At 26.6% G+C, this 18,195-nt stretch overlaps 1 protein-coding gene across 2 annotated transcripts in view; it reads right to left on the bottom strand.

Moving 5' to 3' along the window:
• LOC100205449 (box C/D snoRNA protein 1) overlaps positions 1-18,195 on the bottom strand; it is a 53,485-nt gene that overhangs the window by 24,422 nt on the left and 10,868 nt on the right. For both annotated transcript variants that reach the window (XM_065809873.1, XM_065809874.1), the window contains exons 3-5: positions 4,255-4,361; positions 3,954-4,042; positions 2,862-2,965 (exon numbers count right to left, since the gene is read on the bottom strand). In XM_065809873.1, the coding sequence (XP_065665945.1) occupies positions 2,862-2,965; positions 3,954-4,042; positions 4,255-4,361 (300 nt within the window). The remainder of the gene's footprint in view (positions 1-2,861; positions 2,966-3,953; positions 4,043-4,254; positions 4,362-18,195) is intronic.

Genomic DNA, 18,195 nt, shown 5'->3' with positions numbered 1-18,195 from the left:
TCCAGACTCACTTCTTGCCGTCGCTTCCAAAAAGGTTATATTTTGATTCATCACTAAAAAGTATGTTTTTCCACTGGTCTACAGTCCAATTTTGGTATGCATTGGCAAACGCAAGTTTTAGCTTTCTATTTTTAAAAGAAGTTAGTGGTTTCTTGTCGGGCATTCGAGAAAACAACTTTGCTTCATTAGCTCTTCGTCGCACAGTGCGATTAGAGATTTGTAGTTCAAGTTATTTGGTTAATTTTGTGGATGATAAAAATGGATCTTTTTTAAGCTTTTTAACAATTATTCGATCTAGTCTTTCTGATGTTTTTCTTGATCATCCGCCCCGATGGTTTGTTTTATAGCAGTCATGAGATCCAAATGATTTGACAGTTTTGCTCACAGTCAATTTAGCTATATTATATTTTCTACAAATTTCAGCTTGACATTTTCCACTTTTAAAATCTTTTATAATATTTTCACGTAGAACACACTTCCTAATTTGTCGTAAGCCATTTTAAGATGCAATATACACCAAATTATTAGTAAATTGAATAAAGACAATTAAATCTTATAAAAAAAGCATCATTTTGATTTGTCCACCTTGTTTTGTCCAATGAAAAATGTAGTTTGTTGAGAAAAATGTGTTATGAATTTTTTTTGTGATTTTTAGTATGATTCAAACGTTTTAAATTTTGTTAAGAACATAATAAACTATTTAAAAATTAATATGTACAATTGTTTTACTAGTTTTTTTTAGTTTTTGATCAACTTTTGTGCTAAATTTGAGTTTGTCCACCATGTTTTGTCCGATACTGTAGGAGGTACAATCAGTATCTTTCGTTAGGCTAAATAATTCCATCTTTCGGTCAGTCAGTCAATAATATCTTTTGTCTCCATACCTTTAAATGGTTTAGGCTGCGACTCCAAAATAGGTTTTGTTGCTAAGCGATACATGATTTATGCCGAAGACATTTTGTACCTTTTGTTGGGGAGAGGCTGTTATCTTGTTTGAATAGATTGGTATCAGACAGCTCTAATGAGTCATCGGAATCAGAGGCCCTGTTATTGAGAGAGGTGTGAGAATTGGCTGTATTACTACAATGAGTTGATTCAGTAAACAAATATATTTTCCTCAAGCATAAATGGCTCATAAGTAAACAACAAAGTTAATACAGTTACAGTTTGTGGAATTTACTTGAATCCGGGCAGTGTGTCTAAATGTTACACGCTTGGTTACTATTCCTTTAAATGTATCCTAAATCTTTACTGTTCCGTTAGATTAACAACTGGTAAAAAAACCTCATGCATTAACTTTATCCAACAATTACCACTAGGTAATTACAATTATTCTCTAATACAGAGATTATCTAGGTCTTACTTGAAAAATCCGGAAAACATTTAAAAAAAAAATAAATCCAAAATAATCCGGAATTTATTTCATTCATATTTGTCTTAATTTAACTTTAAAGTAATGGCTTCCTTTTTTTTTTTTGTGTGTGAAACTTTTCCTTTTTTTTTATGAGTAATTACTTAAAAGGTTTAAAAACATATATATTGCAAAAATATTTATTTAAAATTGTATTTATGGAAGACTTTTTGGATATCCGGAAAAACTAAAAGTCGAAAAAAATCTCCGGAATTCCGGATATGTCCTGAAAAAGATAATTCCTGCTAATAATAAAAGTATTATCCAATCAACATAACTATTATTATTTTCGTTCATAAATTCATAAATGTTGGTTATATAATATTTAACTTATTCAAATCTTATTCAATACTTAAGCCTATATAGTTTCTCTATTGTTTCTCCACCTTCTCACCTCTTAACTTAATACCTAATACCTCCTCACTTAATACCAATTACCACTTTTTATATATTACATACACTTTATATATTATAGAAGATTGTTTGACATGTCTTGGTCTAATTAATTGTAATCATGTCTGTTTAAGCATTTGATACTTTATCTAATCAAATGCTTCATTTGACTAAAAATAATTCCCTTGATTCGGTTTAATTTAATACAGAACAGCCTATTTATTTTGAACAACCATATCATTTTTCCTCGACTACTAATCAGAAGTATTCAGGCTAATAATAAATATTAATTATAAGCAATTCTTATTCGTGCTAATGAATAAGAATTTAATTGAATAAGAACTTGGCCTTATTTTTGTGATGCTTTGCATCATCAAACCTTCCTTAGCCCAAGTATAGAAAATAAGTTCTTTTACTTTCTATACTTGGGCTAATTTTAAACTTTAATTACTTATTTAAATACAAAATAAATTTATCTATTGTTGCTGTTTGTTCTGTTTGTTAAATTGTTTCTGATAGGAGGAAAATTATAATAGCCTTTTATACGAAAAACTCTTGCATCATTCTTCTTGCATCTCAACATTCTTAATCTCATTATTTTGATCCTTAAAGACCTTTTTTTTTTATTCTAATTTTTAGAACATTTAATCGTTAATAGTTTCTGTCAAAATCAATCAAAATTCAAGTCTATGCAGTATTTTACAAAGAAAATATCTAAAAAAAAATGCTTTAACTATCTCCTCAAACTGCTCAAAGATTTGCTTATAAAATACTAAATTAAAAAGTATTTAATAGCTATAAATAAAGTCCTTGCATACATTTAGATTAGGACTAACAAACTTATCTAATCTGGTAACCTTATAAAATAATTATAAAATAAAAAAATTAAAAAATTAATAATAATTTTTTAAAATTAAAGCTTTTAAAATTATTATGATTATATAGCATCTCAACAATAACTTCAACTGAGAAATTTCAGTGGCTGCTCTGAAAAAATTTACATTTAATTAATTTAAAAATCAAAAAAACTATTTAGATAACTATTAGATAAACTTACTTGACATTATAAAAAGTCTTATTCTCTTTCCATCGTTGCATCCCTTTTGCCATGCGAAATAATTTACAATCTCTATTTTTAACAGCTTTTTGTAATAAATGCAGCTGCAAAAAACAAAGCAATATTACTTTTGTGTTAGTAAAACAACTTTTAAATTATTTTTTTTATCAAAATATTAATAAAGCATTATAATTATATTTTAATATGATACAAATCAGACAAAAAGTTTTAAAAATTACTCAGGAGGTAATTTTTATTTCTACATTCTATAAATATTTTTCAACAATCTATGAATACTCTTGAGTCCTTACTACAAGGGAAGGGGGGATGTTTATTAATTTTTGAAAATTTTTCCACCTACCCTAATCTTATTAAAACCCTACCCCGACTCCCTCATTTTTACATATTTACTTGTTATCAACAAAAAATTTCAAAATTAAAAAATTTTTTTTTTAGTTTTGAAATTTTTTGTGAAAATTGCCATTAAAAATTAGAAAATAATTATTTCAGTCATCGATAAAAACAAAAACTTTCAGTGCAAATAGGCTTTAAAAATTGTTAACTTAGTAAATCTCGATTTATCGAAAATGAGCTTTTGGTTTTGTTCTCACACGAGTATAAAGCATATATTAGCATATTAAATACTATTGAAATTATTATAAAAGATTAGACAATGCAAATTTGACAGCAAGCAACACTAGAGTTAAATAGTTTTAAGAGTGTTTTGTTAAAAATATTAGTTTGGATTTATAAATTAAGATTTTTTATAAAAAATGTTTGGAAGTTTTCACAAACTGACTGAGATAAATATAGCTTAGAAGAAAAAATTGCTTTAGGCATTGCGTTTTTTGCTCTTTTGTGTTCAATAGCTTCTGAGATAATAGAATTCTTTTATTCAGTTTTAATATTTGATTAAAGATGAAAAAAAAGAATCCTCACCCCATCCTTTTATTAAACCCCTCCGTCCCCCTTCCCCCCCTCTTGTTTATTAGATAGAGAATAAAATTCCCACCCCATTTTTTATTCCCACTCCCCTTGTATTAAAGACTCAAGAGTACCTTTTAACATGTTAATTATACTTTCAGCAATTACCTTTTTAGATATTCTGCGGTTTGGTTTCGACTTGGAATCTCGATGTGCATTGTCTACTAAACGCTTTACATCTTCCAAAAACCTTAAGTCTTTGAACAGAAACAATTATTTACTGAAGAGGTCAGTGGAGTGTGACCCGTGGTAAAAAACAAACAAACAAAATTACTGTCATTAGTAAAAGCTATATAAATATTTAGACTATTCTTCAAAGGAATAAAAATTTATTTAATCATAAGCTTGCAACAGGCAACAAAAAGACTCATATTATTAGCAAAAAATATTAATAGAAAAACATACAGACCATTAAGTAGGTGCATGTCATTAAAATCAGAGCGAGCAACATATTTCACTTTTTCTCTCTCCCCTGAACAGTTTTTGATATTTTTATGCTTTTTTGAACAAAACAAACTAAAATAAGATTTATAAAAAAATTATAAATTTAACAAAATATAAAAAACTTCTTAGACTTTTAAATGAGTTAACTCCTAATATTTATCAAATTTCTGATGAGTTTTGACTGTAAAGCATAAATACAATGTCTGTGTATATATATAAATTTTTACATTTACTTGATAATGAGGTTATCAATATATCAGGTTATCATAAAAATAAATATAACTTAAGCAAATAGAGTTAAATCCATGAAAACAATTTCATATATATATATATATATATATATATATATATATATATATATATATATATATATATATATATATATATATATATATATAAATATAAACAATTTTAAAATGCATTCTACAAAATAGAGTGCGCAACGTTCTTAAATGAACGGAGCAATTATAAAGTAGTAGAAAATCACTTAACAAAAATTTTTTTAATGTAATTATTATTTGAGCTCACTTATTTTTATAGTTTTTAAGAAGAAACTTATTTTCATGCCTGCATTTAAAAATCAATACTGGTTTTTTGTTTAATAAACTTCTTTGGTTCGCATGTGTAATTATATCAAATTTTTTGTGTAGGGATAGTATGCATATTTATGGAAATAGTGTTAAATGCAGTTGCTGTTTAAACGATGGACCGTTTCAGTATAAAGTCATTAATATTTTCATCTTTTAATTCCCATATGTATTTTGACAGCATGGTGTCTTTTGAAAACTTTTTATTTTTAAAGGATTGCTTATGATTGGCAAAACGTTTTTCCATTAAAAAAATAAATATAATTAGTAAAATTTGTTTCATGTAACAGTAATTTTTATAGTAGTGTCTTCTTAGTATTAAGTTTTCTCATATTTAAGTATTCTATTTATATTTATATTTATTAACTATTTATATTATATATTTATTTAATAATAGTATTATTAGCTCTAGTGTGCAATTTAAATAGTTGCACATAAGAGTTAATAATATTATTATTAACTAACTAACATCCGCATTTTTTAAAGAGATTTTAATGGGCAAATGTACAATCATTTTTCTTATTTAAAGTTGTTAAGTTGAAAGTTTGATGTTCTTATTCTATCATTATTTAAAATTATAAAGTGTAACTAAAAACATTTGTTATTATTATTTTTCCCATTCAATCTTTTTATTTATTTTTGTCGCAGTTTTTATCGATTTTTGCGAAGTCATTGCAATAAATGAATTATTTTTAAATAAGTTTAAAAATATCAAGTGCGTGTTTGCAAATTTATTTTAGGTTTATGTTGTTTATCTAACACAAGTAATTGTTATAGTAGCATTTCATAGTACTAAGTATTCCATTAAAATTTTTTAATATTTTATAAAAATTAGTAGAAATACAAGCTCATTAATTTTCAAGCATTAAAGTGTTTTTGTATTTATAAAGTTCATTAAAGAACTATTACTAAGATAAAAATTTAACAAAGAAAAATAAAAATTTTGACAAAAAAACAACAACTGACTGTTATTCTGCGTGTTAGCCTGTAGAATTTATTGCACAAGTTCAATTTCATATTTTCCAGCTATTTTATTTTAAATATAATATATTTTGCACAACTTAAGTCTACAATTATTTTTTTTGCCATAATATAAGTTCTTTATATCTAATTGTTAATTATTAAGAAATAATTCTACAAAATTTTATAATTAATTTACAACTACTTGTACTTATCCCACAAGAGATTTGTTTTAAAACACCACAGATGTTGCATAGCATAAATTATTTTAGCTCCAATACTTTTCAAACATTTTAATTTTTATACTTTCGTGCCATTGCATTTAATTTATACTTTTATGCCATTGCATTTAATATTGTGAAATTGCATTTAAGAAAGTCATTATTTTTAAAACTTTAATTCTCCTGAGTCAAAAATATTTTTAAAAATTTTTTAGCAAAAACATTTGCTAAAAAATTAATCGTTTTTGTACTAAAAAGTGGAGAGTAAACTGTTTAATTTTAGTAGTTCATTAAAGGTCAGGTCTGCACAAGATTGGTTTAAAAACCGCCAATCTTTAGTTTACTGAACCATTAAATTTAAGTTTTCCCCTTTTTAGTACAAAAAAGATGACACTTTATAGCAAATGTTTTTGTTGAATTTTATTTTCTACTTTTAGTCTTTACAATGAGTTACAGTATTTAACAATGTGAACTATTGTTATGTTGTAGCCAGAGTTGTTAGTTCTTGGTCTTGGCCTCGGCCTTGCCTTAAGGCCAAAAATAAACCACCTTAATTGCCTTAAGGCTAAAAACTTATTGTGTTGAACTTTCGGAATGTCGAGCAAACTCAAAACTAATATGACCTAAGTCAGTTGTGGATAATTCAATAATGTAAGATGTTAATTATTTAATTATTTTATAACCTCTTCATGCTTTTAATTTAAATGCGCTTTTGTAAAAGGGTTTAGGTCAATTATTTCTGAAGTTTAGGTTTTGTAACTTTAAATTAAATTGTGAAAACAGCTTGAGGATCGTGTATAAGGTCAGAGAAATCAAACAAAAAGTTGGCACACCCACTATAATTGCTAATTATGTAACAGACTGACCATAATCCGCACTACGGGTTGCTTTCTGCTAGTAAGAACATTATTTGTTCAAGTCCTGGGGAGTACTTGAACAAATAATGTTCTTAAACCCCCAACATAATTATCCGCACCTCAAAAGAAGAGAGTTATTACATACACAACACTACGCGAATATATCAATGACATAACAAATAATCAAATTTTTTACAAGTTACTTGATGAAAAGTTCTGGTTAAGTGAAAAGATTATAAAAATGCTGCAATGTTAATAAGTATAAGTTGCTATAGTTTAATTTAAAATAAAGTTTCAATGAATCTTATTCTATATCCTTTTAATGTTACTAAGTTTATATTTGAATGTATAGCTACTAACAGTGTTTGTATCACAACCTTCAGTTCTATATTAAATAACAGCAATGGCTCCTATACCATAGAAGGTTGGTAGACCTAGTAAAAGTCTGGGAAATAATAAATCTATTGAAGCAGAAAAGACAATACTCAGATCAGGAAAAAAAACGTTTATTAGATCCAATACATATTCCAGCTATTGTTAAAAAAAGAAGATGTTTTATTTGTTTAAATCATTGGATTGTCAGTTTTTCCTTAGAAAATTTTAAAGTAGGAAAGCTACCATTGAGTGGAGCTGTATTGCAAAAATATCTTTTTGAGAGAGAAAAGGATCCTAGAAAAGAAGCAAGGCTAATTGAAAACCATCAAATTAGTGGCATCATTAAAAAATTTTGGTTGCTTGTATTCCAACAAAGTCTAGCAGGAAGGACTGCGTTGATTTGATTATCCATTTAGTAACAGAATATAAGACACTGGAATAAGTTCCTGAAAATAGAAAACAAGAAAGAAAAGTAAAGCAAAAAACTACATCTTTTACATTAAAATTGGACAGTTTGTTTAATATATCTGTTTAATATTCTCATTGCTGAAACACTCTGGTTACAATAAGTGGCTTATTAACTGGGAATTTACAAAAAGCCAAGGATAGTTTACTTAAGTGGGCTAAATGGCTGGAGTAGATGAAATCCTTACTGAAAAAGAGCAACAACGTTACATTAAACTACAGCATTACGATAGACAAGAAAAATAATTATTTCATATTAAGAAACAGTAACTCATAATACTTGAACTTTACTCAACCATTACTGCTGATAATTAAGTCAACAAGGGCACCTAATTTTATTCAGATGTTACATGTTACAGAAGATGAACAAGATATAAATCAAATGATTTCACTGAAATTTAAAAAAAGTTTTTTTTCTCTTTCACTGAGATTTCAGTGAAAGAGAAAAAAAACCATCATTGCAAATCTGCGATAACACAGAAAATTTCGAAAAAAAAAACTCTTAAAAAAAATGTATACAGTTGCCAATGGATCTGGTATAAGTGAAAGGCAACAGCTACTTATTTTAAGAAAGATTTAACAGTAGATGAAGCAACTTTAAATATTACACTTTCTAAAACATCAGTTCATAAAGCAAGATCAGCTAAACCAATTGAGGAAGCTAAATTAATTAAAGAAACTTGGTCAAAGTAAATTGGTAGTTCTCTACTCTGACTTGGAATCAGACATCATATTCTAGAGTTCTTTATAAAAGTAAAATCCAAAGCTATTGGTGGTCCAAACAAATCACTAAGAGTTCAGCTGTTTGAAAGATTCAAAGAATAATTTCATAACCTTAATAAGAATATAAAAGAATTTGGAGTATGGGACTGGTCTCATGATCAAAATAGTTATATTATTTCAAATAAAGGGAGGGGGGGGGGAGGAAGGTTTAAAGCATAAATTTGCATACAAGGGAGGGAAGGAATCCTAAACCAGTAGTTTTACTGTGTAGGTACTTTATGGTATTTATGCCCCCTTTAAGGTATTTATGCCCCCAAACTTAAAGCTTTATTTAAGTAGCCTTTAGTAAAAAAAGACCTAGATTTATACTCAGTGAAAAAAGTCTAAATAAAACTTTAACCAAAAACAAAGCAAAATTGCTAGAAACTTGTCAAAAAATTATTACCCAGCACACATTTTGTAGCGGACCTATATAGGCATTTTGAGCAGTTTATTGGAGTTTTGATTATCTTTTACTTAGTGGACCATTAGTGACATCCGCTTTAAGTGACCAGTCGATAACTTTCCAAAATGTTATATAGTGGCTAGTCATCTATCCAGTTGTGACAAGTGACAATGGTCTACTAAGAAATTGGTGAGCAAAACTCCAGTGGACCGCTCAAAATGTCTGTATACAGGTCCACTATATAATTCTGCTATAAAATATTTGCTGGGTAAAGTTAAAAATATCTAAAGAAAAACATAAGAAAGGGTTTGCTATCATTATAAACGTAGTCACTTAAAAAAATCGTACAAAAGTATTCATAATTCTTATATGTTTTTGTAAAATTTGAGAAACATTTTTACAAACTTTAAAAACCTTTATATATGTACAAAAAAAACTTAATAGAGAAGAAAAGTTTAAAGATAAAAGTTATGAAACAACTTTATTATATTTTGTAAATAACTTTTTTTTTTTTTTCTGAAATGAATAAATTCATGCCCTCATCTTGGTTGCTAATATTGCAGAAAAGTAATTGATATCTGGGTAATACCTGGGTAATACCCATATAAATTTATTATTACTAATTACCCAGGTATATTTTTTCTGCTGGGTAATAGAAACACTACTTGATGCCTAGAATGGTACAGAATGAATAGTTGCCTTAGGTATCTTTAATTGTGCAATAACCATTTGTTCAGACTTGCTGTCTTCTAATAAAAGTTGTACTTATGCATGTTTAACTTGTAATGTTGCGAGCCATACCCAGCCATATCCATAAATAATGATTGAATAATAATTAAGTTTTTAACTAATATAGAGCATTTAAGATGTTTTTCTAGTGGTTGATAACTATGCAATTACCCACACAATGTGTGATTATTTAATGTTATCAAAATGCAAACTTTGCATTGCAAAATTTAATAAGTGGTAGGACTGGTTGAAATAAACACACCATATACACTGTGTGTATATATTCATATATGAATGCAGCATTAGATACACATTGCTTATGCCTTACTGAAATAAGCAACAGTTTCAATCCATACATTGACTATCTTATAGCCTGCTGCCGCAAAGGAGTGCTGCTACATCAACTGAGGGTTTAGCATGGGGCAGCAATCTTTTCATTCATTATTCTTTGTTTGTTTCTTCTTGTTTTGAAAAATTAATGAGTACATTTTTACATTAAGAGCGCAAAATAGATATTAGGAAATTGTACCCTTACATATGGATTGAGTATAGTATATGTGTGTGTGTGTATATATATATATATATATATATATATATATATATATATAAACATATATATATATGTGTGTGTATATATATATATATGTTTTAAATAAAAAATGCTTAATGCATTAGCTTAACGCGATATTTGACGCCATAGAATTCTTTTTTTTTTTTTTTTTTAAAGACATTAACTTTTTTAAATTACCGCAAAACGAGTTAAATGTTATTTAACCCTTTGAGCGTGTGATAAAATTTAAACGCTGTACGGTGAAATTAAACTAAAAAAGAAAAAAAAATCAAAAAACAACTATTTTGAGTTTTAGTTTATTTTTTGTAGTTTTTAAAAGAATTTAAGAAATGCAATGTATTTAATTTAAAACTGTTGTATGATAATTAGAAAAGCATCCAAGGCACAGTCCAACACAACATGACTGACACTGCCAACTGGTGTGGACACAGGTTTGGTGCCCAGCGACACATTTAACTTTTTTTCCTGAACCAATTTTGACAAGGTTATGACCATATAAAGGATTGTTAATCACTGTGTGTTGAGGAAGTGGATATGGTACAAATATGCTTCTAGCCACTTCAATCTCCCTAAATGTTCGTCTTTTCGTTACTATTTTTACTGGTTGATACCCTCCAGCTAAACTTTCCACAATTGCTATCATAAAACTTATTCTAGACATGGGCTTACGTTCATTAGTGTTAAGCTTATACAATAGGTAGCTGTTTAAAATAGCCGTGCCAAATAAAGAAAAGACAACTTTTGGAGTCCACTTTATTGTCTTACGCACTGACAGGTACACGTAGAGCTGTGCATCTCCCAAATCTACCCCTCCCATGGTTCGATTATAAAGGGCAACAACATTTGGCTTCATAACTAAATTACCTCTTCTGTTACGCAATTCAGTAAAACCTGCTTTGGCAACAGTAGACAGTAATACAGGTTTTTTTTTACCATCCTGGTATGCAACACATAACAAAGGACCTTTCCTATATTCGCAAACTTCTTTATTTTTTAATTTTGTTTTAAGGCAGATTTCTGGCAGACCTTTTCTGTTTACTCTCACTGTGCCTGTTGCAGTGGTTTGATGTAGATATGGATCCAATAGCAGTTGTGGAGAAGTATAATAGTTATCTATACCTAAGTGATAACCTTGATGGAGGAGGTTGGTTTGACGCAAAAGACAAAAAACCAAGCTGTAAGTCATACCATGGGCAACAGCTGCTTCATCTGGATCTTTTCCTCCTTTGTAAATTTTAAACAGAGACAAATAACCATTGGTGCTGTCTGAAACACGCCATAATTTTATTCCAAACCGAGAATGACGCTTGTTTGGCATATATTGGCGGAGATATGGTGTCTTTCCCTTGTTACCAATCATGTATAGAAATATCTCTCATCTATAGAAATATCTTTTTGAGGAATATGAAAATACAGAAATTTTTTGTTAAAATGTTCAATTTAATACTGAACTTTATAAGTCTTATTTAGTTGTTGTTGATTAAGGATAGAGATATCAGTAAAGTGAATAAACATAATAAAAGTTGAAAACGGTCACGATTGAAGTGAGTAACAAACCAGGAAGTGGAAGAACAAGGATATAATATCCCAATATAGTTTAATACTAGCTTTCTTGATGAGACCCATATTAATAACAACACCGAGGAATGCCTTTTTTTCTGAAAGATTTGTTTTTCCTTGCTTTATCCATACATGACCTATCGACAATGGATGGGATCTTAAATGCTGTTGGTTATTTTGTATCCATGCATCAGCATACTGGTTTGTATAAGTCACTAAATTTTCGATAAATTCTGTTGTGAAAAATAAGTCAACATAGTCAATGGGCTTTGACTCTGGTGAAATAGTATGTTTGGGTCCTGGTACACCAGTAAAAGGAAAAATATTTGGACCATTATCATCTCCTACAACAGGAAACCACAAATCTAAAACCTCATCAACACCAGCATCATCATCAGAACCGGAGTCTACATAAAAAATAAAAACTTCAAATGCTTAGATTTAGTGATATATTTAAATTAAATAATATTGTATACAACTTTTCAATTAAAAATATTGTGCCTTCATCGAATAAACTATCATCACTGCTACTTAAATATTCTTCGCTTGTACAACTTTCTTCTGTAAAACTTTCTTCTTCTGTAAAACTTTCTTCGCTGTCACTCATCTTCAGTACGAAATATACACAAACAATATACCAAAAGATAGAAAAAAATGCGCTCTATTCAATGGTACCATTTTTAATTTATGAACATCGGTATTTTTTCAGAAAAAGTCATAGTTTTGAAGAACACTTTCAAAGCCACGATCGTGGCTCTACGTGCTCTGACGGTATAGCCACGATCATGGCTCCCCGTGCTCTAAAGGTTAAAGGCTTTTTTATTATTACTATAAAAGAATGTTTATTTTCTTTTATTTTTAATATCAAATAATTAAATTTAATATTGCATTTTTAAAAATATTTGATATTAACAAATTTCTTTCTTTTCTCGACATTGACATAAATGAATTAAAATATGTTAAATTTTTGAGTTTTTAAAATGATTATTTCTTAAATTTCTAATTGCGGCTTTGCAACTACAAATGATTTTTTATTTAAAAAAAAATTATTAAGTAACAAATAAAAAAATAACATTAATTTATTTACTTTATTTATTTAAAGTTTATTAGTTTATTATTTTGTTATTAAAATTAAATTGCTGAATATATCATTTATTATAAAATATTCGCTGTGATTTAACTTACGCTTTGTGCAAACTTTTAATGTAGCCGTTTATTTAAAATTTAACTTTTAGTAAAAAAAAAAAATGTTAAGGAAGGAAAACCGAAAAAACAATTGCGATAAAAATAAGCTGATTTTTTTTTAAGAACAAATAAAATTGAAAAATTGAAAAATATTTATTAACCTTTTAAAATAGATTTGACAGTTAAGTTAAACCCAAGCATTAACTTTAATTTTAATAAACTTAAATATATTTTTTAAATCTAAATTAAATTATATACTTCTTTTATCAGAATAAAATTATATAATTAATATATTTAATTAGTTTTAAATTAAATCATATTTTTTATCACAATTAAATTATGTTTTTATGTTCTTTGCTTCAAGCTTAAAATTACAATAAAATAAAAACAAAATAAAATTAAAATTTTAATTTTATTTGAGTTTTTTTCATTAGTAAATATTTACTAATGAAAAAATTTATTATTTAAATAGTGTTTATACCAAACAAAATTGTCATTCAAACTTTTGTAACAAATATTTTTTACAGAAACGTCATTCAGAAGTTAATGTGACTTTTTTTTTTAAATTAATTACTTCATTTATCTTACTGCTCATGGTATAATTTTAAAGTTAAAAAATGATAAAAAGCCACTTAAGCGCAATCGCTTACGTAAAAATCACTCTAGTAGTAGAAAATCACCTAAAATTTTTTTTCATTTTACACTGAAACACATTTCATTAATAAAGACTCATCAGAAATTTCTGCATTTCTAATGAGTCTTTATTGATGAAACAGTGTAAAACAAAAAAAAATTTTGTTAAGTGATTTTCAACTGCTTTATAATTGCTCTGTTCTTTTAAGAACATTGAGCACTCTATTTTTTATTACCTTATTTTGTAGAATACATTTTAAAATTGTTTATATATATATATATATATATATCAGATATCGACAGGTAAGGCGTGCGATCGCACTCTATTCCTGACCACGCTCGCTATTATTTTTTTTGAAAGCTTGACCATGAGTTTTTAGTTATTTGAAAATGCGCTGAAAAAATCTGACAAAAGAAAGAAAATTATAAACAAGCTAAACTATAAAAAACGAAAGAAATCTTTAAACAAATATAAAAAAAACAAACAAAAATACTCAACTAGTCAAACCCGAAGAAAACTAAAAGTTTATTAGAAAGTTATTCTTAATTATGTTTATATTTACGTTAAGGTTGTATAAATTTAAAACTTTAATCTTTTCTAATGTTTTTTACATCTGTTAATTAAAAGCAAACTTTAGTACAAATTATAGGCCTAAACTAAACAAATTGTAAAGCAATAAAATTTTAAGTATTTTAATTTACTTAATTAAGACTTTTCAAAGATAATATTTAATTGCATTCAAACATAGTAATAAAATACAAACTTTTAAATAAAATATAATTTTTTAATAATATTCTTTGTTAATTAATGTATAATGCTTTTTATTAATAACAATCGTTAAAATTTGTAAATTTTATAAGAAGTGCTAGGGTAGTAAAGAAACATTTAATTAGAAAGTTTACAAAACAGCAAAAAAAAAAGACTTTGGAATGTTTTCGATGATATTAACTTGATGCATTTTTTATAAAAAGTTTATTGAAACACATTGATAGTCATCCTTGTTTATAACTTAAGATTACAAATTATTTAAAAAAAAATTGTTGTCGTCATTGTTTATAAAATTAGGAATACAAATTGTTTTAGAAAAATTACATTCATCGTTGAAACAAAAATACTTTTGAAATAAATAAAAGTTTTATTTGATATTCTTTGATAATTTACTCAATAGCATTTTAAAACTTTATTTAAAAGCATTTAGCGTTGTGTAAAAACATTTCAAAAAAGAAAGTTTACTCTCTAATGAAATGTTTTTACACAATGCATAACAACAACAAAAAAATAACTTTGCAATGTTTTCTACTATTAAATTTATGGTTTCATCAAAAAGTTTATTGAAACAATCATTTTCGCTGTTGTTTATAAAATTAACCATACAAGTTGTTTTAAAACCATTTACATTGTAAAAAATGCACTTGTTAACTATATTTATCTTTCAATAATTCAAATAAAAAATTTTTTTATAGTATACAATCGTTAAAAGCAATTTCTCGCTTTATTACCTTATACTTTATTTTGCGAGTTTTTGAAACGTTTTATTAAATCTAAAAAGCCGTGGTTAAGTTGTCGCAAAAAAGAAATAAATGCGTGGTCAGGAATAGACAGGGTGTTAGCCAGCCTGATGGCGCCACGTATAACGCGGTTTCCCAAATGGTTTAAAATTCCCAAAGGTTTTTAAGATCATGGTAAAAAAAAAAATTAAATGAGTCTCAGACTTAAAATGTTGCGCTAGAGTAGTAAAAAACACAATTAGTATGTGCGACAAGGAAATGAATTAAGTTAATCAATTAAGAATTAAGATTGATTTTTTAATGTGAAAAAAAAAGTGAGGTCATTAACAAGCAAGATCATTCATTCAAAAGTTGAAATGTTTTTAATTTTTAATTGATGTCAGTTATTCTACAGTTAAAATTGTTCAATACGTTTAATAAATTATTTTATTAATTTATTTTTGTTATTCAAAAACTCTTTATTTACATTCTTGCTTTTTATCTTAAGTTAGGAAAGTTACAAATAAAATTTGCATATTAATAAATATTGTAATATAAAATAAGTTAATAACGTTTTTATATTAAAAGATTTATTAATAAATTCGGTAAAATAAATTAGATGGTAAAGTAAACCGAAAAAAACAACAAAAAAAAATCAAAAATAAAACTTGCAATGAAACGTATTGTATATGTTATATTTGCGTAAAACATACAAGAAGATAGTTAAATATTATTATAATATTATTAATTATTAAAGAATGTTTACAATAATTAATAATTCGCTTGTCCAAATTCGTATAAGATTTTAAATAAATACGATTTTGAGGTAAAATGAACATCATAGATTAAAAACTTTTAACGTTTATTGGTGCTTTTTATTGATTGCAAGTTCTTTTTTGGTCGGAATTCTTGCATTTTTTGTAAAAATTGATAAAAAATATTGTATTTTGACAACTATATAAAGCTAATAGGTCAGAAACGATTAGAACTAGGATATATAGTAAATTAAGGCACTTTTTTAAAAGATTTTAACTAAATTCATGCTAACGCCGATGAGCGAAAGTGATCTAAAGGCTCCAAAATGGTATTCTTTGTATTCGCAATTAGGGGTAGTAAAAAGGATTAGAAAATTATATAAAAAAGGGAAAAATTCTTCATATATTAAAAAAACCTGAAGCGAAAAAAAATATAAAATCTAAAGCTTTTGTTTGGACATAATACGCCTAAAAAGTTATGCCAATTTCAAATAAATAAATTCGAATAATTTGTAAATCGCCTTAACTACACCGAGTATTTAAATAAAAGTAGCATTATATTTGACGGAAATTAGCAAGCCAACTAAATTTTTCAATAAATGGTTATTAAAATTTCGGAAACTTTAATTTAACTTTCATTTAAAAGCTATCAATTCAAATAAGTTTTTCACTATTTGAATTTATCTTATGATAAAAATTGTAATATAAAATATGATGAACAATAATACGATTACCTATATAAGAAAGTTAAAATTTTTTTAACTATTTTAAAATTTTATTTTTAAAATACTAAGTATTTTAAATCTGAAATATTCGAAATCTTTCCATATAATTAGGGTTGTCAAACGTCTGGATTTTACAAAAATTACAAATTACGGAATTTGTAAACCTGTAATAATTTATTTTTTAGTGTTTTCCTTCGTAAAAGCTGTAAAATTCTGGAAAAATTCGACTGTCATTAAAAAGTTGTTTTAGCAAGTTAAAAAGTTACAAGAGGATCTTGGAAATCGTCAAAAATGTTTTGTTAAAATTAAATACTATTTAGCATTTTTTTTACATTTATAATTTAAAAATGAAAATAAAAATAAAAGAAGACAATATATGTAACAAATCTTTTAAACCTTTTAAAACTGTATTTAAAAGGGATTTACGCAATTAAAATGATCAAAGTTTCAATAAATAAATTTATTAACTCATTCATTAAAACTGCAAACAATTGTCTTTTGTTCTAGTTTTCTCTCAACAGTATTAAACAAAGGAGAGAAGCAATTTAAAAATGAAAACTGACAAAAATTGCTCAAAATGAAACAAGTTGAATAATTATAATTAATTATTTATAAAATATAAAAATATTCCTGAAAAATAAAACAGACAAATATTCCTATGAATAACCTATCAAAAATAGAAAATTTTTATTGAAACTTAATTGTATCTAAAAAATTGTATCTACTTTTTGTCAGAATGTAATGACCTTTTTTTTTTTTAGACGCACCTAAATTCCCAATTTCGCTAAAACACTGTATGAATTTTTTTCTGGCTAACACCCTGATAGACTGCGATTGCACCCCTTTCCAGTCCACATCTAATATAGATATATATATACAGTATGCAAAAAAAATAATTGTACACTTGAAAAAAAATCCTAATTTTTAAGATTGCATCAGAAAAATGAGTTTTCCGTTAAATTATTTGGAATTTTTTTTTTATATTTTATTAAGTAATGTTTTAAGAATTTATTTCTGCATTGGTGAACCAACTGTCTTTCAAACCTATTGAATTTTACACATCTAATGATGCATAAAATTGACTGCAAAAAAAAATAATCGTACACTAATAAAATAGGTCATTATTTTAAAGTAAATCAGGCAAACTGAACAATCAAACTAGTAAGTAAAGTTGAAAGTAGTAATTTTTTAAATACACTTTCATCCTAGAAATAAAATAAAATATATTTACATAGTTGCTAGTGTGGCTGGTAGAGGACGAAAACGCAAGACCACTAGTGCAATTGATCGCAATATCATCATTAATGTGAAAAAAAATAGATTTGTTTTAGCAGTTAAATTAGCTTTAAAAGTTCAAGAAGATCACAACATCACAGTGACTCCTCGAACAATCCAAAATCGTATTAAAGAACATGGATACCGAGGTAGAGTAGTTCGAAAAAAACCTTTTTTAACTGCAAAACAAATGAAACATCGATTGGAATTTGCAAAGAAGTACGAAAAAATGCCGATATCATATTGGAAAAATATTTTGTGGTCAGATGAGTCAAAATACAACCTTGTTTCATCGGATGGAGTCCAGAAGGTGTGGCGAAAAAAAGGAGAAGCTTATAAATTGAGTTGTTTG

The sequence above is a fragment of the Hydra vulgaris genome, chromosome 11 (genome assembly GCF_038396675.1).
Source record: "Hydra vulgaris chromosome 11, alternate assembly HydraT2T_AEP".
Lineage (NCBI taxonomy): Eukaryota > Metazoa > Cnidaria > Hydrozoa > Anthoathecata > Hydridae > Hydra > Hydra vulgaris.
This window is presented reverse-complemented; position numbering and strand designations above follow the sequence as displayed.